The sequence below is a fragment of the Ambystoma mexicanum genome, chromosome 6p (assembly GCF_040938575.1).
Source record: "Ambystoma mexicanum isolate Mex_15411 chromosome 6p, UKY_AmexF1_1, whole genome shotgun sequence".
In the NCBI taxonomy this organism is placed as follows: Eukaryota; Metazoa; Chordata; class Amphibia; order Caudata; family Ambystomatidae; genus Ambystoma; species Ambystoma mexicanum.
In genome coordinates this window covers 383,173,425-383,197,315 of record NC_090935.1, presented here as the reverse complement: position 1 = coordinate 383,197,315, position 23,891 = coordinate 383,173,425, and the positions used below count along the sequence as shown (strand labels likewise).

General features: G+C 43.9%; 1 protein-coding gene across 5 annotated transcripts in view; it reads right to left on the bottom strand.

Annotated features, from left to right (window-relative positions):
- OSMR (oncostatin M receptor) overlaps positions 1–23,891 on the bottom strand; it is a 608,749-nt gene that overhangs the window by 345,609 nt on the left and 239,249 nt on the right. For all 5 annotated transcript variants that reach the window (XM_069627159.1, XM_069627158.1, XM_069627161.1 and 2 more), the window contains 2 exons: positions 19,326–19,489; positions 7,455–7,629 (listed from right to left, as the gene is read on the bottom strand). In XM_069627159.1, the coding sequence (XP_069483260.1) occupies positions 7,455–7,629; positions 19,326–19,489 (339 nt within the window). The remainder of the gene's footprint in view (positions 1–7,454; positions 7,630–19,325; positions 19,490–23,891) is intronic.

Here is a 23,891-nt window from a genome sequence, read left to right as displayed (position 1 = left end):
CCTGAGTTGATTCTGTTTTTCGTGTAATGTGGAATCGCACTTATAATACTGTGCTACGTTTTGAGGTAGTTTATTTCCAATGGCGCTTGCTGCACTATTCTTCTACTTAGCATAGCAAGCCACACTGTTTTCTTAGCTTTCTTGCAGTTCCAAGCATATGTACAGGTGTTAGCTGGTTGGATATCTTCATCCTGCTTACATCTTACCTCTCTTACGCTTTGGTAGTTTTCTATAACCTTAAGCTTACGATCTCTTTTCTCATGGTGTTTCGTGTCCTTGTGTTATTCTGGGTTCGTCATTTGTTCCATCTGTGGGTCCGTCCGGGCTTTTGTGATGTCACCATTCGTCTTCCATTAAGACCTTTTTGGTTTCTTCCGGGACGGTACTTAGGCAATTTTCATTTCGTCTCATTTGTTGGTAGGGTTTTCTCAATGGATACCTTACTGCCCATGGTTGTCTGGTTATTCATACTTCAATAGGTGTTTCTTTTCTGATGGGTATTGGGCAGAGCCCAGCTGCGGCTCTCCTGCTGGTTTATTTGCTCATCATACGTCACATATGTTGGTGTGAATGTTCCTGGTACTTCAAAATGGGCAATGGGAGTGCAGGCTTTATTTGGGACCTCCTCTACACTTACTTGCATTATGCACTTAGGACTACCTCTGACCAACACTATTCTGCATGCACATTCCCACCTTCCTATCCTCACCCTCATTACTTCTGAGATCCACACCCTCAAAATAAACATGTATTGTGACCTACGGCGCTGCCATGAATCAGACTCCCACCCTACTCCTAACTTACAACAATATCCTTGCTGCCTTTACATTTGCAATGGGCTCAGCCAAATCCTCCTCCTCCCTTTGCAGCCACCCCACAAACCTTTCATCTAGTCTCTAAGTTTTTCTCACACCACCAAAGGCAATATCCTATGCCGCCTCCCTCTCTGCTAAAGACTTTGCTGACTACTTTTGTTATAAAATCGTTGTGTAAAGAAACAAAATTCAACGCTTTGACACAGGTTTTGATACCTTTTATTGGACTAACGGAAAATACTATGCAGAGATGGAGCAAAGCATTAGCTTACGAATTCTTACATACTTCTTCGTCAGATGGTGCATTATGAAATGATTGTTAAAGAGAAAGCTGTAGTGTAGTTTGTTCACAAAATGAAGAAAAATAGCATTGTAAACTTCATTGGCCGAAGGAACAGTATGCCTGGAATGTAGGTCTGAAATTGCTGCCTTATCTAAAAGACCATAAAAGCTCCTGGGAGCAGAGAGCATAAAGTGGTTTGGAAACTGTATACATTTCTATCTGAAAGTTATATTTAAATAAATGGCCATCACACACTAACCCCAGACATACCAGAAATGCAACCTCTACACTCCCAATGGTGGATGCTCAGTGTTGTACATCATCTACAAGTATTGCCTTCACCTAGTTAACAGAGTCTTCTTACATTTAAATAACAATTACAAATGATGGGGCTAGTGACTTTTAGATGTGGCAAAGGCATCATATGGGAATGTTACAGTTTATAAACTCGCAAGCCCTCCCCTTAACATCATCTGTCTATCCTGCACCCTGTCATGTGTCCATTGGGACATCATCTGATTGTATTAATATAAAGAGGAGGGGTCCGGCGTTGACATGGTCACACACTTAGCCTCAATCACCTCCACCTATCTCTGAGATCTTAAGTCTTTCTCACTGCTGGACTCTTCGCTGCCTCCTTCAAATCTGTAACTCTCCTATTCATTTTGAGGAAACCCTCTGCTTACCAAAATGTCTTAGCAACCTATCATCCAGTTTCCCTCATTCCCTTTTATGCAAATACACTTGAACAGGTGGTCTTCAACTGGATCCCCAATTACCTTGAAGATCATGGCCTTGGCGTTCCAAGAAAATCTGGTTTCTGTAGTAAACACTCAATTGATACTGCACTCACGCAGGGCTCCAAACTCTAGCTGTTGCTCCTCACTCAAAACCCTTCCATACACATCCTTTTAGACCTCTCTGTCACTTTTGAAATGGGCGACCACTCCTCTCGCCTTTTCACTCACCAGGATGTTGGATTTCGCAAATACCCTTTTGCCTGGATTGCCTTGTACCTGTAAGTACACTCTTAAAATCTCCTGGAACTCTCAAATCTCTGGCCCCACCAATCTGCCTGTCAGCATCCCCCATGGATTAGTCCTTCAACCACTGCTCCTTTCCCTCTGTATCTCTGCCCAAGGAAGACTTCTCTTTCACTATCATCTTTGCTGATGACACTCCAATCTTTCTCTCCTTTCCCTTCTTCACCCCAGCCATATGAGAACGGGTTACCAACTGTCTCACTGCAGTCGATCACTGTATGGCTCTCTGCTGCCTCATTTTTAACTCTTCAAAAACGGAAGTCATCTTTCTCCAGTCTTCCAAAGCCATCCTTACCCTGCGCACTCCTATCTCCATCCTTCCTGACCTTCTTGCTCTCTCACCGAAGGCTTGCAACCTTGGGTTCCTCTCGGATAAGGAGTTCCAACTGCTAAAATTCATCACTAACACTGTCTCAACATTTGGAAAATTCATTCATTTCTATTCACCGCTCTATGAATGCTCCAATTGTCAACCTCGTGCTCAGCAAACGCTACTATTGCAGATTCCTTGCCCTTCCTCTCCATTTATTGGGTATTGATAATGTGCCTATACACAAGGTGTTTCAAGGTGCAACAAAACAGGAGGGGGGGGGATGAAAAAAACGGTTATGAAGAAAAACAAAAACGGCCCTTCTAGGCCTTGTGACAGGGGAGGCCAGGTGAGCAGTGCCGGTGGTAAGCAGAGGGTGCAGGAGAAGAAGGTCCACATGCTAAGTGCGAATGACTGGGCTGGAAGTGCTCAAGGGGTGCAAGCACAACCAGGCTAGTGCAGGGGAGGGAGCCGGAGGGCAAGTACAGGTTGGGGGATGGAAGGGGGCTCAAGGGAGATCAAGTGCAGGGAAGACTGCTCGAGGAGTGCCTGGTGCAAAGTGAGATTCTGAAGGAACCAGGCAGCCAGTCAGAGAGGCAGAGGGGCACATTAGCAGAGGAGGGGGAAGAGAAAAGGAGGTTCTTGGAAATCTTCTGGAACTTCTGGTGATCCGGCTCAAGTCGGAGAGAGGCAGGGAGGCCATTCCAGAGGAATGAACTCAAGACCCACCTCTTCAGGGAAGCTCTCTGCCTCAACGCCTAGGCCCTCACATCGGACCTCGCGCCACCAGACTCACTAGACCATGCCCACCCCTTTCCTCCCCACCATCCGGTACAGCTGTACCCCTCCTCTGTGCCCCTCTGTATCCCACCCCGCTGCATATCTGTTCTGTTGTTACCTAGGAAAAGCGCTCCGTTATGCACCTGTACTGTTGTCTAGCTCTGTAAAACGCTCTGTTATATATCTGTGTCGTCGTATATCTCTGTAAAGCACTCCGTTGCTTCTCAAAGCCAGGTCCACCCTCAATACATACCATAATAATAATCCTGGGCTTCAAAAGAGAATCAACATCAACTCTCAGAAGGACTTTCAACATTTGTAAAACTAGATTAAAATGTGAAAATATGAATAAGGAAGAATAAAATGTAAATAATGGAATGACATGAATTGAAAAACGATTAAGGCTTGTATTGTTAAACTAAGTAGAAAAACGTTGTTTGGCTTCAGGTCATGAGGAGGAAACAGAAAGATAATAGAAGTATAAAAGGTGTGTATTATACAAATAAAGAACATGGCATTTTGTTAGAAAGCATCAGCCTGAATGAGGAGAGCGCCACGATACTAGAACAGACAGTCGTTATGTAAGCCTGCACAAGGCTTAAGGGGTGCCCAAAAGGGGGTGATGAATATTAAGTGATCACACATTTTTGCATTTTTTGGCCTCCTAAAGATTGCTTGTTGATTTGAATCGAAATGCCTCAGAAGCGCAGAGTCTTCTTCAGCCTTCTATGAATTTATAAACTATACATGAAATCTGAAAGTATACAACAACATTTGAAGACGTGTGAGAGTTGTGTATTAAAAATTGATTAATTGAGGAATACATTAATTTAAAAAGAGTAAACGGCTTCATTGGTTTAATTTAAACTAACTACTTAGATTCATGCAAATCAAGGCCTGTGCTTGGCCTTTAGAGTCCACTGCATCTTAGTTGTGAGTAAGAAAATTAAATTTGTGACCAGTATCGGGGGGAGCATAAACTTGGCTTGGGCATTGATGGGAATGTGGCTGTGAGTCGCAAATGAAAAAGGGGTGGTGAAATGTATTGCAAATTGTGCATTTTAAAGAATATTTGCTCAGTTACGTTGGTAAAAAATACTACAGTCAATTACTCATCAAACTGGTCTGATTTGGCCAACAAAAAAAGCTAGCATGTTGGGGCTACACTTTGGGAATTGCCCCATTGCCTCATTGCCCTTTAGGCCAGTCTGAGCCTGGTGGTGCCTGGATTACTTTATGTACCGTTCCATCGAGCGTCAAGAAGGAGAGGTCAACCTGACTCCAGCTACTGGCAGGTTTGGGGCCAGCACACGGTCAACGTTTTCGGGCCTCTCACCATACCAGCCCAACCTGAGCAAGCCAGTTGGCCTACTTCCTGGTGGAAATTCTTGTGCTCAGGCTGGTGGTATCCAGACACCACTGATTCCGTGATTGTGGCCTAGCGTGAAATGCACATACGTCCCCCAGACCTTAGCTAAGGGTTCTCACCAGGAGGAGGGGACAAGAAGGAGAAGATCTGAGACATTGGAAAGAGGAAGCAATAAAGACATGTTGGAACAATCAACCCCCCAAGATTGTGAGTTATTGTAAATATATTGCAGGGAACGACACCTGGAAAGAGTACACAACAGGCAGCTGTGTAACAGACAGACTTTGTTGAATTAAGATACTGTTTGGAAAAGAAGGACTGTTCTTTTTACAGTGGTTTGTGTTTGCTATTAGATTCCAGTGAAGACCGCCTTTCTTAAGTTCCATTTTTCTAAGTTGTCCTGAACCAGATTAGTAAAGAGAGTCAGGATAAAGGACTTGGGAAGTGTGAACTTCCAAGTAAATCCTCTCTATCCATTCCTGCTCGTTCTTGCTGCATCAATGGAATGGGCAGTACTGCACACTGCTGGACAGGTATGTACATCAACAGGTCTTCATGTGACCCACATCCCAAAATATGGAATTCATAGGGACCCTGTTTGCCACAAGAAATGTTAGCGTGTTTGGTCCCAAAGGCTTGAGCAGCAACACTAGAGTTACACCATAGTCAACTAATGAGAAGTTCAGGGTATATGGACACACATGGTGGAAAGTGCAGGGATACAGGCTAGCATGTGCCTTTTTTGCCCCATTTGCTAGACTTCTCCTAAAAATACTAACTACCACCTGCTGAAGCACTGGAATACAGTGTCCTAAAGCTACTCATCATTCGTGCCACAGTCCCTGTCCTTATGTTCGGCTATGTGTCATTATTTACAGGAGCGGCTCATAAGAAATTGCCTGTATAAAAGTGTTAAACTGGATTCCCCACTACCATTGGTATTAATTACAAATAAAGATGGGGAGCAACCCTAGATCCCATATCAGAACAGGAGCAGTGGCCTCTTGTCACTTGGGGACAACATTCTCCTCACTGTACACTGCTCCATCACTGCTTGTGATGATGAGGTTTAGGGGACAGATGCTCTATCACAAGTCCCGCTCCTGCCCACAAATTCCACTGCTAGACCGGGTTCTTTTAAGGCTCAGGAGAGCGTTCTCATCTGTAGTTCGAATAGTGCCAACTGGGAAGAGGAAGTTATGGTACCATCTGATGTTACAGAAGTCATCAGTGTTAGGGTGCTCACTTTCATGTTAGCCATGTGTACTTGACTGTCGTAGTTCTGTCTTGCAAGCTCTGGAAGAACTCCAGCTAATGGCTTGGTCATGGAATCTCAAGGTTTGGTGTATAAAGGAATGTCAGGATCAGTAACTGAGGTTTTCCAGCATTTAGGTAGATAAATCGTATCCCGGGCAGTGACTGTTGTTTTCCAATTGGTGTTCGAACGAGGGCAGTGGCCGGGGTGGTTGATTTAGTGCTGGTCATGGGGGTAAGAAACCTTCCAAACTCGCTCAGAGAAGCTTGATCAAGTCACAGTCACAACGGATTAGGACATTGAACAAGCTGAAGTCCACATGGGATCCTGGGATTTTTGACGTGAGGCATGGCGGAGCTGCTGCCAAGGGAGTAGAATTATCAGCCATTTTGTATTGCATACAGTCAGTGTTGCTTAATGTAGAAGCCTTTGGTGCTATGGTTTTCAACTTGGATGGCCATGAAATGTACAATGTGGTGTTAACATATGCACGGGTATCACACTATGCGTCACTTGCATGCGCTTTTGTAACTTGCCAAAATACTGACACAACTTGCTAGATCCACATAATTAATGACTGAGATGAGGAAAAGGGATGAAAGGGTAATGCATATAATTCTTCCTGGTAATCCCCATTACTCTACTCTGGGCCAGGAGTATGCCTTCCGGGCCCAGTGGAAAGATATTGCTGTGTTACTTTGTATTAGACATGAGAGCTAAGAAAGCTAAGGTGATATATCCCACTTCGTAATCAGAGCCATTGATACTATGTTTAGATTTTTAGATAGGCAACAAGGTGCCTGACAGTGGCGTGGCTCACCCTCATAGTTAAGCACTGGAATGAGGAAGAGCAGGACTTTGAGTAACGGAGATTACTAGTAAGCATTCATGGTATGTGATCATTGAAGGGGGAGGATTCAGCAGTGTAAGAGTCAGAGAACGTGTACAAGAATGTGGATTGAGCCTTTATTCTGAGATCATGTATATGGTCTTTGGTTTAGGATGGATTGCTCTTATATCAGTTGAAGACTCTGAGCCGCAGAGGGACAATTTAAAGATTATGTATACATGTAGTGATTGGAGAGGGACAACACAAGGGTCATTCAACCGATCAATGGATGTGAGTGACAATCATGTATAGAAAGAGCATAGGTTAAGGATAGGCAATTTATTGATCATGTATAAGAGTATCGAATTGGGTCAGAAAAGTCAGAGAGCATGTTTAAAAGTATTGGGCTGTTGGGAACGATTCAGAAAAGTTGTGCAAGAGCATTAGGCAGGGATGGATGATTCCGAGATTGGACAAAAGTGACCTGCAGATCCCCCTCACTGCTGTTCCCTGATAGAAGCCAGACTGGCAGATAACTAGGCAGAGGAACATTGCATCTAGGTACGGTTTATGAGATTAAGAAATTCACAGCACTTCTGGGTCCAATGGTGTGTTAATAAAAGTGTGCCAGCATGACCTAGCTATCACTGCTGAGCCAGGGTAAAGACTTTTAGATTAGTTGATGGGGGTGGCAATTAGTATCGTATAAGACTGATTGAATATTATATTACATGCTGTGATAACATGTGATCTCTCAGATTATTACTCACCCTGAACCGTCTGCCATGGACTCCATTCACTCCAGCTGCTGCTATATGGAAACCTTGCATCATCTACTGTGCTTCTGAGTCTGATGGAGTGAGACACGCATTCCAAAGGTAAATCCGAATCCCAGCTCCAGTTGAGCGGGGCATGGCCCTCAGTGAGCCTTGTGCTGTAGTTCCCCTATCACAGAAAAACACTTTGGGTTCATAACATTCAGAATGAGAGCTGTGGAACACATGATTGATTTATTTAAAAATATTATCGCATAGGTCAAGAAATTGCCAGAGCAAGAAACAAGGTTGAGCAAAGATCCCCGTTGGGTTTATTCAATATTACTTGCTTGTAAGAGGAAATACAGTACACAGAAAACCTATCCACTCCTCCATTTGGCAAATGCAGTTAGTCTGTCAGAGTTTTAGCAGCTATTCCAGTAATGTTTGGTATTGTCAGTACAGAACTTGGACCAGAATTGCTTGGAGCAGAACATCTTGGGATACAGATAGAGAGAAATGGACAAGAAGAGAGCAGGCACTGGGGAGGACATGAGGATACTACTCAGACTGTGGTCAACCTTTATTAGTAACCATGGGAGCGGTACCAGCCAATCCAGTGATTAGGAACACAGGCTGAATCTGGCAATCACAGCCTATGTTGCCATCTTTTATTGGTGCCTGCATGTCCAACCTGAGTAAACACTCTTCACGCCCCCAAGAGAATGAGTGAAGGGGGTTCTGGTGGTGAAACCCTCCAATTTTGAATTAATCGCACCTGTGAATGGGTGGGGGGGTGCAAAGGTATGTTTTTTAGCTTTTTTTAGCCTGCCTAAAATCAGCAGAAAAGAAATCGGTCTTTTTGTTGGGCGACCTACAAAAAGTGAAATTATGCCATAGAATCAAAAAACACACAAACATTAACATAGCAGCAAAAGTAAAGTGTCAAAAGAATGTTGGGTCCACCAGGATCATGGCAATCTTGAGATCTTGCTTCAGTTGATAGATGCGGTACTCCTTTTAGTTTGGGCTATTAGGTGTCGTGACACGTATACGCTGAAACTATTCCATTGGAGTACAGGAGTTGCCAGGCACTGCTATTAGATGGCCAGGTACTTGCACCATTTTTGCACCTGCTACCATCAATGCCCAGTTAACACCACTAAGGCTGTGTTAGGTTAGATTTTGGTAATTATTTCACCTTTTGCCTAGGTAATTGGGACTCTTTTTCCCCCTCTTACCTAGTCTTTTACCCTTTTTATGGGTGACCGTGCCCATAGTGTATTATTGGAATTTTAGTTTCCTATAAATTTAGACTGACTGTAATGTACTATGGCAGCACACAACATTTTAAATGCAGTGGCTTCCTTTTAATGATCTTATTATTTTGTGGGTGAAGTACTATTCCCAAGAAGTAAAGTGGGATTCACATCCCCATTACATTGATTTAAGTGAGCCAGCACACCCCACCTTATTTGGAGTGCTGGGGAGATACAATGTATCCCCCTTGCTTAGTTACCTGGTACCATTTATGTTACAATTGTTTACTTGAATGTCTGGTGGCAGTGGTATTACCTTTGTGACTATTCTTATTACTCACAGGCTGTTACATCAGCCTCTGTAATGCATAGAAGGGCCACCAATCTGCTACAATGGTGGGCTCTATCTTTTTTCAACCATTCCTCATTTGCTTGCTGTTTCTGAGGGCTTCCACTGCCATTCTAGGTGTGAACAACCTCAGTGGATGTTTTGTCTTCGGCAAGAATCCTTTGTATTCGCTGGTAAGGCTCAAGTATGTCTGAGAAGGCAGGAAGCGACGGAGGAGTCCAAAACTCTGCAGCCATTTGCTTCCACTTTGCCTGAAAGACCCAATGGGGGGAGGGAGGGAGGGCTGGCTGTCCTGATTGGACAGACAGCCCCTTTCTGCAAACTGCAGGGAGAGTTTGCCGAAGTTGTGCTGTAGTTCCTGATAAATACACCAACTCTGGAAGCTGCTGACAAGTGGACCACTAGAGCTGAATCTGAATCTGAATAGAAGGATGAAGAAAAGATTTCCAGCGACCAGAGATCCTGCTGTGTAACTGAAGCCTGATGCAACCCTTCCTTCTAATTGACTCAGGGGTCCCAAATGCAGTGGCTCCTACCCAGACGCTGGTGAGATCACTAGTTTCAGGAAGACCTGCATTTTGAGCCATCCTACAATGTGCTGCGACCTTGCTGGACTGCAAACTGCCAATATACTGGGACCTGAGCCTGAGTGCGGTGCATGGTCTTACGAAGTCCAAATAAGTCTAAAACTTTGGTAGACTCTTGCTGGATCTCCAGAGACACAATTTGAATCCCTGAAGTTCCTTCACCATAGTTCAGGACTGAGACAGTGAAGAGAATATAACAGCAATATTAGTTCTTCACCTGGCTGATGGAAAAAGACGCCAAATCCACAGAGCCGTGAGAAGCCATGAAGAAACCTTTGCTGGAAGCCTCCCCAATGTCTGCTGCTGCAAGTTGTCATCCAGTGTCCAGTTGTTTCATCTCCAGACCAAGAAAACAGGGGTCGAGTCCTCTGTTGCTGCATCCCAGAGCCATCCACTCCGAAGCTCTTCTTTTCTCCTAAGGTACTGTGTGGGATTAGGTAATACTTACCTTAAGTCTGGTGTGCATTGTAAGGAAAGACTTGGTATGTTCAATGAAGACTCACACAAATGAGACACAGTTCAACTGTGTTTATTGCATTTAAAATGGTTGGTTAAACACCGATTTAAACCTAAATCTAAGGATGGGAGCAAGCTACAACCATCAAATAATAATAATGCAGTCCTAGTCGAGTCCGTCAAAATAGAAGGTCCTATACTAATAAACCTATTACCAATCCTTACTTCTAAATACAAAAGGGTGTAGGGCAGTAGTGTATGTAAAAAAAGGAAAAGTGTTTAAGAAACAATGTCGGGACAGTTGAACAGTTGGTCTCCCTTCCCCACGCTTTCAACATGTGACAAGACAGCACACTGGAGCCACGTGCACGCTCTGGCTTCCTCGGCACGAGGACACAGTTCAATGGTTCCGCTGGTATCACAGCACTCTGGCAAAGTCTTAAGAAATAAAAAGGATTCTCAAACGAAACGTCTCTTGTCAACACACAGGCATCCTCTGCATTGAAAAAAGTTCACTTTGCCTGTCAAACGCAGACTTTCTTTGTCAGAATACAGGCTTCCTCTGTCTTGAAACAGAAGTTCACTTTACTTGTCAAAACACACAGTAAAACCTTCTTTCCCAGTGACTGCTGGTACTTGTATTTCCTTTTTGTTATTCATACAGTTCAATATCTCAGTATCAGGACCTTCAGTGCCAAAGTCTCTTTGCCATTCAAAGTCTCTTACTGCAGAGAGTCTGATGTAGCAAACAAAACATTGTCAGGATTCTCACATTAATAAGTTCAGGATTGTACTCCCTCCTTTGGGCTTGGACCACAGGTCCCGCTTGTCCAGGCTCCGACCCCTTTTCACACAATGTTTACAACTTGGTCTCCCTCATCTGGGCTCGGATTATGGCTCTCCCTCGACCGGGCTCAGATCCCTTTTCACACAATGTTTACAATTTGGTCTCCCTCATCCGGGCTTGGAGCATGGACCCTCCTCTTCTGAGCTCAGATCTCTTTTGACACCAGAATCGAAGACTTTCTACTGTGCATAGGATTTTGCTTGACCAGTCGCAGGACCACTTCAATTTACAATTCTTTACAACTCTTAACTTTCACTTCTGCCACTTCACAGCTGGATACCTTACATAGACCTTCCATATGGCACACACGCAGTGCCAGGCCACTCTGTCTCACAGCTTTACTCTTTTGGACTACAAGTCCCAGGATGCACATTCAAGGTTTTGTTCCCACTTCACCAGTTACATGCACTTTTGGGATTTACACAAAGTTCTTGACGCAACAGGTTATCCCACCTTCGCTTCTCTCGAGTCAAAGGGTCTGCATTTTTTACCCTCAGAGTGAGGAGGTGTTAGCGGGTCCTCTATGGGGATTCACTTGAGGTAAGGGTCCCAGCACCTGCCCCTTAACTACATGGGTTTCTGGAACTCACCCAGGGAGCAAGCACTGATTTAAGCGCTACCATACAGGTGTAGCTGGAGTTTTGGTTCCCTGGGGCATGGCTCCCCTGCCACACTGTAGCCCCCTTTGTACTCACAGGCCTTAGTGTCTTAGCAGTCCGTCCACCCTTCTGGCTTCCCAAGGTTCTCCCATCTGCTGACTTTTCCTTCTGGTCTTAACAGTTCCTTTAGCATCCCCCATCTCGCACAGATTATGCCAAGAGGGTGGCTGACCTTTTATACTCTTTGAAAGAGTTGATTGGAGTCAGGTGTGAGTAGTAGTCCCTCCTTGCCCATCTCTGCCTGACCTCATCATCGGGACAACGTGGAGACTGCCCATAGCAATCCATTGCCCCTTGATTCCTATGGGTAATCCTCATGACTCCCTTCTGCCTCTTCTTCTCAGTAGTTGGACTTCTAGAATGGGAGTAGGGATTGTTGGACTTGTAGATTTTCCTGGAGATCATGGAAAAAGTATGTAGGTTTTTGTCCGGATGAAAGGGGTAAATGTATCCTGATGGGTGAATGTATTTCTATTGGATTTTAATTTCCCTGGTCGTTTTCTCCTTTTCCGTACAGAACGTTACAGGGGTATGATGGGACCCGGCTAATAATATTCCATCACAACTGTGGGGATGTCTGGTAGGGGTGTATCAGAATTGGAGGAATACCATGTCTCGCCCGAGGGCGTGTCTCCCATAGTTCCCAAGGACCCCCTGCCCATGTGATCCTCCCTTGCTCGTCCGCCTCCAGGGTTGGGATCCAAGAGCGATGGCCCTCCCCCCTGGCCACCTGAATAGAGGATCCCCAGGAAGAGCCTGGGAGACATGCTTCAGGTTTCTCACAGCATCCTGTGAGGCTGAGTGGGTGATTCATGTGGTTTGAAATTTGCCCATACCACTTTCCCAGGCCTAATGCTGGACCACACATAGGAACCCGTCTGTGAAGTCCCTGAACACTTTAACTCTGAAAGTTAATATTTACTTGTTTAAGAAGATCTCCTATGGACCACTAGGGCCCCTCTTCTGTCTCTGAGGGAACCCATACAATAGACTAGGCAAGGACTGGATAAGAAAAGGATTCTGCTTGAAAGTATAACAAGTGTAAAAGTAGTTACTTGCTAAATAAGTTAGTGTGGAAACTGGATCTCTCTGAAAGAAGAAATTACAAAGTGTCATTACGTTTATGCTTACCTTTGAGTTGCATTCTGCCCCTCTAAAAAGTGTATACTTTGCGTTACTAACTTTGAATGGTGTTCCCCCCCTTCTAAAAAGTAATAAGTATTGGTACTGTTTTATTATTCTGACCTGAATGAGTGTAAAAGCTTACCAATATGTTTTACCTACCGTGAACTACATTGTGTAACATTGGGCTTTGCGTTCCCTGGTCTGCTTTATACAGATCTAAAACAGGCTCTAATTTTATACATAATTTTACAATACTTTTAAGTAGCTGGAGGCTCATTTATGAAGTATATAGGTCTGACTGACCGTGAATAGCGGCTGCTCTTTTAAACTTGTAACCCTGGGTTGTGCTTGCCTGAATTGCTTTGATGCTATTCTAAATTGTCTTCATAATGTTCTTACTTACCTTAGAAACTGTGTTATACACTTCTTAAAAGTATACTGGGTACAACTAGCTATTAGATAAAAGATAGTGACGTACCAATTGGTCAATTACGTACCTCGAAATACATTATGTCTTTCTTCAAGTGTAATTGGGGTTTGCTTTCCCTGCTTTGCATAGAGCATTCTAAAATAGTTATTGAGTGTTCATACTTATCATTGAGTAGCTTGAGGCCCCTCCAGAAAGTATATGAGTTGTTTTACTAGATCTTAACGGAGTTCTAAAAAGTAATGTTTCAAGGTGTATACTTATAACTGTATTGGTTTATTATGTGATTTCTATAACTGAGTCTCACTGCATGACTGACCGGATTGACTACCCTTGAATTACTGATTGTATTCAAAAAGTATATCTAACCTGGTCTTATTCCCCAAGAATAGTATATTACTATCCTGAATGTATAACCTTAGGTTTGATTCACCTTGACGTCCTTCTGGCTTCTTTTAATAAGGTTACGCCTTGGTTTGCATACCACAGGTATTGAGTTGGGTTTTATGATAGTGTACGTTTGATGTGATAGTACTTACCCAAGATTGATCTTGGCCTACTTGTATTTAAATAAACCCTTTATTGTTCTTATATGTTTGCAATACATAGTGTTTCTTTAGACCATATGTATGCTACAATTTCTGTGCACCAAGCTACAGCCCTCTCTCCCTCCTAAAGTAAGCCGAGCTGCTCTGTCTACGCTACCAAATGTTCTCAGGTGGTAAAGCCTTATACTAAGAGTGGATATATGTACTGTCTCAAATGTATGAACCCCTTAGTTGGACTTTAGAAAAACTGTCCCTCCCATGCCCACACAAATGCAGAAACTGTTGGCATTGCCAACGCTTGTTTCTAATTTGCAAGGGAGTAAAATCCTGTAGTGGATATGGCATTTGTATGGAAGAACTTGTCTTCACTAAAACATCTACGGTTCTTGATTTGCTATTTTACTTATTTGTCTGCACCAACAGACATTAAATTGTGCATAGCAACATCAAAATGCTTTTTTGACTTGGGTCTTTTTTACATGTAGACATACCCATAGTCATGTAAGACGAAATATGGTTAACGCACCAGAGCCCTAATTTAGAGATCAGTACTGCTGTTGAAAGTAGCGCATGTTCTGACGTAAAGGAGATTGCCTTCAAAATTCCTGTTTCACTTATCTCTGTGCACTGCTTTCAAGGATCATTTGTATTTTGATAGAGCTTTAAAATAATGGTGTAAATGGGGGAGGATTGTCAGATTTTGAGGAATGCCACAAACCTGCCATGGCGACAACTTAGTGGGGGAGTCCCAGGCAGCATGTGAGGGATGCAAGGTGCTCTATTTGTATGATCTCATTTAGAAAGCTCCTGGATTTCTGATGCAAAATTATGGGACTTTTGGTAGAATACATAAATCCTACACCACGTTAATCATGTACGTGATTAGATTCCCTAATCCTGTTTTCCGGGAAATCTGTATGAGATTTAAATTGCATTTACTTGATACATTGTAGAGGTGGGCTCCTATTAGGGATATTCCTTTGGTTGGTAGGAAATGCAGACTGTGTAAGTCTGTTTCAGAAACTCTAATTGATTGTGGGGCCACTATTGAATTAAGAGTTACTTTATTTAGACCTTTCGTGTGTTCTGAGGAGGCTCTGTCGAAGGATGATTCCTGGATAAGATTATTAACTGGTTATCAAACCTCATTGATTATTGCATTTGTTCACCATTTGTTGATTGTTCATACTCTGTTAGTTGAAAATGTGTATAGCTCCTAACTATTGACAGATTGAGAGATTATTTAGAACTGTGAATTATTTATTTATTGTATGGATTTTATATCTTGGGTCTACACATTTCTAGCTTCTTGAATTGCTACACTGCTATATATTAAATTCTTTTATATCATAGGATGAATTTTCTGAATGTAGTATGGATGACCTTTTGTGATTGTCTAATTAGTTTGTTTGTGTAAGGGTTTTTTATTTAACTATAAACACAATAAAAAATGACGGGACCTCTATAGGTCATGTGCTGGTTATGTGTGTAGGAAATTCTAAATCTAGGCTCACATATAAGTGCTGGTGGTGGATATATAGATAGAAAGAACATATGATGGTACAGGGTCATACTACAGCAAGTAGGTTTTTGCAGACGCACCTCATGCATGAAAGAAGGGAGGCACACAGGGGTCTCCCCGTGAAGAAAAACAACTTAAAATCCCAGTGGGCACCAGGAGCACAACAAACTGGGGCAAAAAAGGAATTAGGCATATATATGTTATTTTTCACATATATGGCATATGATCTCACAGCAGGTTGCATCTACAGAGTGTATGTATTGTCTAGTTCCTTCCTCCTTCTATTCAGGTACCATGTGCTCATGCTAACTGGGCGGCTCTGTCTGAAGGAATATATCAAAGGAAATATGTCATTTCTGAAGGAAATAGTAAAAGGGAGGAAGTAGAGTTTGATTAAAGTAATGTTTACTGTGACAAATCGCAGGGTATTGTGACATCTTCCATGGTGGAGGCACCTTTCCATGAGGCCAGGGAGGCGAGGCTGCTACCCAATAGTCCCCTTCGGGGTGGTACTCAGCCGGTGGATCTCATGAAGAGGCAAACCCTCCATGGGATTGGTTATAATGGGAGAAAGCAGGATTCAAACACCGCTTTGGTGTCCACACCTTCCTTACCACTACTCCAGTTCCTCTGATCCCACACACCACAATTTGTTATAGTTTAGCAGTGGGCATCCTTAAAAAGACTGGGACGAGGAAGAGGGAGACTCATCAGAGCTTGATGCAAAATATCACTGTGACGCGGATGATGAAGCAAGGAGGCGAAAGCACACAGCAGAGCCAACACATGTGCTACAGCTTCCCAAAGGCAAGGCTGACAGTAAAAAGCGAAGAAGGACCCATTCCGTGGTCGAACAGCCAGCACTGGAGGAGTAGGGAAGGAGACGCTGGTTCCGTACCGGGGAACCCGAAGACTGGAGGCTGGGATGTGGAATGCCAAAGGTACCGAGAGGTCTTAGCGAGGTGGACCTGATCAGTGGCAGAGACATGGAAAGCCAGACCAGCAAAAACCAACCAGGAACAGAGACGCAGGCCGCCAAAGGCGAAAGCGAGAGAGAGCGAGAGAGCGAGAGAGAGATAGAGATAGAGAGAGAGAGAGAGAGAGAGAGAGAGAGAGAGAGAGAGAGATATGCTGGAGCTGCAGAGTCATGAGGAAAAGAACGCTGAGCGCGGCAGGAACAGAGAAGCTTTGCGGCAACCCCATGAAGGGACCAGAGACCGCCCTGAGAGTTCAGAAGAAAAGGAAGGGCCAAACTGGTTAGGTGGGCATTGTGGGAACTGCGGAGGCTCATAAAAACATCCCAAAAAGCCCAGGGAGGTGAAAGGGTTCCTGTGCAATATAATACGAACTTTGTAAACTTTACAAAAACACCTCGAAGATTACAAGGGAATGAAAAGGGAAAGACACAAATATATATGAACTTTATAAACTCAATAAGTACATCCAGAAGAGCACAATGAACTGTGTGAAGCAGATAAGCATGTGCCGAGGCACACAAGGAAATAACAAAAGAGGGATACAGACCAGGGTTGGACTGGGACAAGAAAAAGGCCCGGTCACCCAAGAAAAAGTGGCCCACCGCTCGCCTCACAACCCTTGACCTCTGATGACATTACCAGAAGTGATGTCATTTGACCCCATCGCAAAGTGACATCCCGTGAAGTGATGAAACACAACCTTTCACCACTTGACAAAACAGGAAGTGGCATCAAATGGCATTGTTCCTAAGAACACTACGAAAAATATTGTTATGATTTCACTAATGTGATATACATTTCATACAAGAATGGATCACCATATGCCTCATTAATATCCATATTGACAAATTACTGTAAATGCAAGCAGATGTCCAAGGCCAAATAATATGTTATTGTATAGAACTTACGCTTAAGCTCTTTTTTATAGAACAAATATGCATACAATATCAACCAACCTGTGTTGGTACTCATTTATCGACCTAAGAAGGATGAAAGGCTTTAAAAAAAAAAAAAAAAAAACATTGAAAAAACAAGATTCTTTTTTCTTTTTTTCTTCTCCAAACCGGCCCAGGAGTGGCCAGAAACCGGCCCCCACTCCCCTGGGATGATTTCGGCCCAGCCACGGGCCAAATGGCCGAGGGGCCAATCTGACCCTGACACAGACAGACAGATATGAACATTGGGAGTACGCATAGGTGAGACAGTACCTGGCAGGTGAGTATACCAGGCCTGTCAAAGTGGATACTAGGTAACAAAGGGGCAAGGATCCCATAAAGCCAGGGAAGCAGGATCTGGAACCCACATAAAAGCAGGCGTAAGGGTCCAGGGCCCACCACAATACAAGAAGAATTATAACCAGTGGGTGGGAGCCCAAAACACAAATATCTTTGAAAGTGAACATTATGGAAGTCTGGCAGGATAGTAAACCAGACTAGATACACTAATTGTGGAAGTCTGGCAGCTGACTAAACCAGACTTGATACACTATTGGAAAAGTCTACAGTGAGGTCTGGCAGGTTAGTGAACCAGACCGGACAATAGACTGGGAAGGATAATTCCCCACAGAATTTTGAGGAACAGTCTTTTGTCAATAAGAGGACCCGGGAATCCAGGAAGAGGTTCCAACCACCCCCATTCCAGGAGAGTGGGGAACTGGGTTATCTTTAAGTCAGTTGATTTTGGTAAACATTTAACTATTCATAATTATTTTGCACTTTGGTGTCAACATCCAGAACGGGAGAGGCCTCATTCTGGAATTAAGAAGACACCCCTTTTTCTTTAGTTAGACCGAAAGTGTAAGGGACTGGAATAGACTAAGGGTAGTGGACATTTTTGTTTGAAGGACATCCTGACCGGGTCTATAGTATTCTTTTGTTGAGGCAGGGCAACTCCTCATAGTAGTTCGGGATAGTTGGACCTCTCCCCAAACCCCTTTCCTTTCTTTTTGTGCAGATAAATGTCCATAATCACCATTTGCACCATACTTGTATCAAGATTCTTACTTCTTCACCCTTGCACTACAAAAAACGCAGATGTTTTCTTATACAATGGTCTAAATAAGTTCTTCCAAACAATAACCCCTCCCCCTTGTTTGAAGGTTGGCCCAACAAAAACGCCATTTTGGAACTTATGTTGGGTGTTTTGAAACTGCTAACTTGGTCTACACCTGGAAGAAGAGTCCCAGAGCACGTAGGCTATGTGGATTGCGTTTTAATTCTGAGGAACATATTTCACGCTGGTATGCAAAGTTGAGGGCAGAACGGCGGGCATTAGTTAAACTGGGTACATGATGCTAACAGCCTGTACTGTGCCAATGATGCCTATTCCTTACTTTTAGCTGGGGGCTCCCATGAAATATGCATTAACTAAATTCGCCTTTTTGCTTTTTCTTTTACAAAAAATCTCCATAGCCAAGTGTTAAATCGGGTTTAGCTTAAACAAAATTGAAATAAATAGGACTTTAAATGTATGGTCCATGGGATTTATGCTTAAAATATCTGAAGCTAATGATTTTATTATGGCCTGATAATGAACGGTATACATGGTGGCGTTCTCCTTGAAATAGAGCATTGCTATAATGTTTGCGACTTTTATGATTTTCTGTTTCGATACAATGATTACACTTCTAGTGATGCAGATGGATTGTACCGTTTTATAAATCTGATCTAATTTAGTAGACACAACTGAAACAAAACAGGAACCAGACAATCATTTGTGATACAACAATTGTTCTATAAAGACATTTCGAATTCTGTTGTTTAAACACATAAATGACACCCTTCTTTCCTTTTATGGGGTGGGAGATTTCTCGCTTTCCCCCTCCTTTTTGAACCCTTACCCACCATCCACAGCGTTGGGAGTTTTGTTCTTTTTCACAACTAACAGTTTGTAAATCCTTAGTACTGCCAAACAAATTGTTTTTTGATGACCTTGCAATAAACGTCATTTTTCTAACACGATTTGTTAGGTTAACACAGATCACTTTTATGTTTGCACTTTAAATACTTCTTTTGAAGCATCCTCTGCAAACAGAAAGAATTGTTGTTGCAATACCTGACCCACTTCACTGCACAAGCTTTTCCACTGCCCTCCAGAAGGCAATCATTGCAAACAGTCACACAGACCTTACCTTCCAGGTAAGAGTCATCATTTCACTCCGACTGACTTCAATCTGAAAAAGCATGTTCAACTCGTGTACATACGCCTCTCGACTGACATTCCACTCCAGAAATAAGCGTTGATGCCAGGAATCCTTATTGAGCCGAATATCAAACGGTGGAAATAAAACCGAACCTAAAAGACAAGAAAGTTGTGAAATATCAGCACTCACTTTGGTGTCAGTCCTATAAACATTCCGTCTGCAACCTCTGCACTATATGAATCTGTTCTATAGAGAATGCCCCATGGAACTTGATGTGAGCAGGCACATACTATTCTGCAAAAAGACACTGGGCAGGCGCAGGCTTATCTACTAAGTGGTGTTGTTGACAGAAAATGGCAGTGCCTGCACAAGAGGTTTCCTTTTCACAGTACTGCGGTTCCACCAATTAATTCCAGCATGTGTTCTACATTTTGAAACCTTAAATGTGAGGGGCTCGAGATCATGTGGAGCAGAAACTGAACTTTCCCCAATTCCAAGTGGAGCGGATGAATTAGCAGAGTGTACCAGCTGTGCAAACTCCACTGCTCTAGCCTTGGCCGAGAGCTCTATGTAAGCGAGTATGGCACGCATGCATGATGTTACACAGACAGGCGTCCCGGGGCAGATAGTGCACTGAAGCCCCAAGTACACTTAAGTCTTGAAGGACAGTAAAAGTATAAAAGAGGTTCTGAAATGTGATGGACCCACCTGTGGGCATTACATGAACACAGCAGCAGGAGTCAGACTCATTGAACCCATCACCCCTTCTCCCCCTTGCTTAGCCCGGAACTACCAAGTCAATGGTCCTCCCTTAAATGAATAGTCATTACAGACTAGAAGGTTGTGCAGTAGTATGTTCCTCTGCCCCCGACATGCAATGTCATGAATGTTTTTGCGTTTTCAAACTCTGCATCTAATTCCCTAAAAGATCAGAGTTTGTCTGACTTATTTGGGGGACGCTTTATTTTTTATTAACTCTACCTCCTCGTTAAGTAGGCGAATATCACACTTCACCAAATTCAATTTTTAAGGTAGCTTTTTTCATCAGTATATTTTGCTGAATGCGGTTCATTTTGAAGATCTAAATAAATCCGTAGCGTTGTATCCTCCACTATTTATTTTATATTACTCCGCTTTTACTGCCCATTTCACACTCCACTTAGGGCCCGATTATGAGGTTGGCAGCATTACATCCGTTAATTCTGCCCAACTCAATTACCAACACCACATGCAGTAACTACCAGTCGCCCAGAAAGGTCACATGATCCCAGGTCATGCGGATTTTTCCATTTTTACCCATTTAGGAGTCCATAGGTCTCCATGGGATCAGGTAATTACTGTATGGGTTATGGCTCTTATGTGGTGGTACAGAGTTTCAAAAACGAAACTCAGAATTTGGAGTAGTAAAACAACCGGTAACACCCACAAGCGGTTTGTCCCTCCTCACATCCCATCTGTCTCCCTGCTGTACTTCAATGCAATAGTTTTGGCTTATAGGTTACGCTTAAGCGTCACTTAACAGACAAAGATTAGAGACTGGATGCACACCAATGAAGAGAAGCCCCATTCTGGGTTGAAGAAAAAAATCAGCGCAGTCTGGGCCCTCCACACTCTGGTGCAAATGAAGAAGCACAAGGCCCAAACCTTTCTTCCAGCAGCGCTCCACTGTCAGAATAGCACCGGACCGAAAACCCTGCTGAGAAGCGGAGAATGTCAGCAGGCCCCTCCTCCTGCAGTACTGGGTCAGTCCCTACCCCGGCCTCCCTGCTGACATGTGAAGAGTGCAAATAAGCACCTGATCCCCAACTTCAATGTGAGCTTTCCAGAGTCCTCTTTGGCTGCTTTCCTTTTGGTCGTTATGTACCTGTACTTGACGTGTCTCTTCCACATTGATCGAGGCGAGTTGCCTGGATTTATGTTACGCCTGGATTTATGTTACGGTACAAGTGAGCGCCCCTTTCTGGATCAGAATGCTTCTGCTGAGGCAACCCAAGTTGTTGTGTGAGGTGAAGTCCTGTACACCTCGAGAAAGGACGTGCATGCTGCTTAGAGATGCTTTCCTTTTTTGCATGATCGTAAAACCTTTGTCCCTAGGCCAGCAGGGAGTAATGAATCTGTGATCCACCCCATAGGACCAAGAACCCAGTGAATACCTAGAAGCTCTGGAAGGGAAGTCCATTGTCCGAGCATAAGGACTCTGGTAAGATCCTGGTGGGATGACAAGTCTGGACCTTCGAAGTAGGACCCCTTCTAAGTCTACCGACAGCTCTGATTGAACTCTCCAGATGTCCTGCAGTGACATAGATTTCAGTTTTGCAGTCTTCTTGAGCATATTTACTAACTCCTCAGTTCTCCATCTCCGTCCATAGGTGACTTTGATGATGGGTGTCTTCACAGATAACTTACCATGGTCCTGGCACCGGCCCGTAAGTGATCTTATGGGCCTTAAAGGAGTTGATCCAAGCATTATGGGCAGATGTGGTTTATGATCTGAAATGACCGTAATGGGGTGCCCAAAAATCCTCAAATGGAAACGGCCACATCAACACAGGACCACTAATGCTTTGCATTCTAACTGTGAATAACTATGTTCTGTGGGCATCAAAGCTTTACTTGCATGTGCTATGGGGTCTCAAGTGCCGAACTGGTATAAATGGAAAAGAACCCTCTGCCTCCATCAACCAACACGTGCCTCTGAAACAACGCACCTGCAAACTGAAACCGTTATTACCCTGCTACACACAAGAACTTAACCTCAGCAAAACAGTCACCAGGAAACAAAACAAAACCTGGTGCCGCTCCAGGACTACATCTGACCTGGCGCTCTCCTCAGGGAATTCTGAGAAACCCTCAGACAACTAATGAACAGAGCCAAGGCCTCCTATCAGAATACCACAGCAGAAGCCAACAACAAAAGCAGAACCCTCTTCAAAGCGGTCAAGCAGTGAGTCAACCCGCTACCCAACCCTGCCATATCACACTCCCATCGAAAATCCACTGCCACCAACACCTTCATCGACAAAATCAGCAAGATTCACCTGGGCCCTAGGGTGGTGAGATCCCGACAGACATCAAATGTGGGCATGGGACAGCTATGAAAATCATGATGGCTCTTAAAGGGGGTACCCGATGGCGTGCCTACAGGATTTTGCACACGTGTCATAGGGAAAATAAAATGTTTTCACTGATGTCTTCACTCTCCAGGATATGGTCAAAAGGGGGCTGCAATGCCCTTGTCACAGTATTATGTTCGGTTGATACCCAGATGCCAGGACGCACCAATTTGGCAATCAGCGTTGGGGGCCACACAGCTTTGTAAAATCCCTGTTACCAAGTTGTTGTAGCACTGCTATTGGGAAGCAAGCATTCAGGAGCATGCATGAAAGAAACATGCGCACACTCTGTATATGCTGTAGTGGACTCATGCCTCTGATATTGTTTTCCTCATCACTTCCTTCTAACAAAGAAAGTCCTGCATGAGTGTCTCATGTCATCACACTCAATAAGGGAGTCACGCCGTGAATGAGCACTCTAGCAAAAAAAGAATGGGGCCGCTGCCTGCTATGGGCAGCAGTCCTCTATGCAAGTGTTGAATAAATGACTTCTGTTTTCCCCCTCTTCCTTGTCCCCTTTCAGCCCCAGCAGGATTCTTTCCGGGGTTCTTTCAGGCTCTTCCCCAAGAGCTTGGGCTTGCGCTTGTAACACCTCTGTTCAAAAGGCAGCTATTCTGGGGCATTTCCACCAAATGTGGGATGCTGTCCCTTCTTCCCCGCATCCCCTCCAACAGTCTTTGGACGCATCGGGATACATGCTACGCAAGCGGGCGGGAGTATAGTGCCACCCATGCATGACCTTATACCACATTTCTTGTAGGTGGTTCGCCTTGGCTATTTTGGGGATCTTCCTCCAAAGGCTCTCCCACTCCCTTCTATCAATCCCCTGTCCCATCATCCGTTCCCAGCGCGTCATGTATGGCCACTGAGCTCGGGGGGAGGCATCGTACAGTAACCTATAGAGATTGGAATCAAGGCCTTTTGAACCATCCTGTGCTAAGAGAAATTTCTCAAAAGGGGTGAACTATTAGGTAGCCGCTGCCTTGATCTCCCGGTTCATCACCCAGTACCGCATTTGGAAGTACCTATGTCTCTCAGTCTCTTCTACCCCAAAGTCCTGTTTGCACCCTGTGAAGAGTTGCACCTTCTGGTATTGAAACAAATCCCGAATCCACCTACAGCCCCCTTCCCACCATTTACCAAAGGCCCCTTGCTCCATCCTGGGGAAAGGTCCCCATTATTGAAGATCAGTGTAAATGGAGAGGGGAAAGTGGTGATTCCCTGTTTCTTTACCAATTTTTCCCAGGTGTCCACTAGTAATTTGGTTATGGCACTCATGTACAGGTTTTTTGACCTATGTTGTTTCGGCACCCATAGTACCTCCCTCAAATCATGTTGAGCTACTGCCCTTTCCATTTTGACCCAACGCTTTATCTCGGCCACAGAGAACCACTCCCATTTCACCTGCAGATGTGCTGCCTCAAAGTATTGCTGAAAGTTG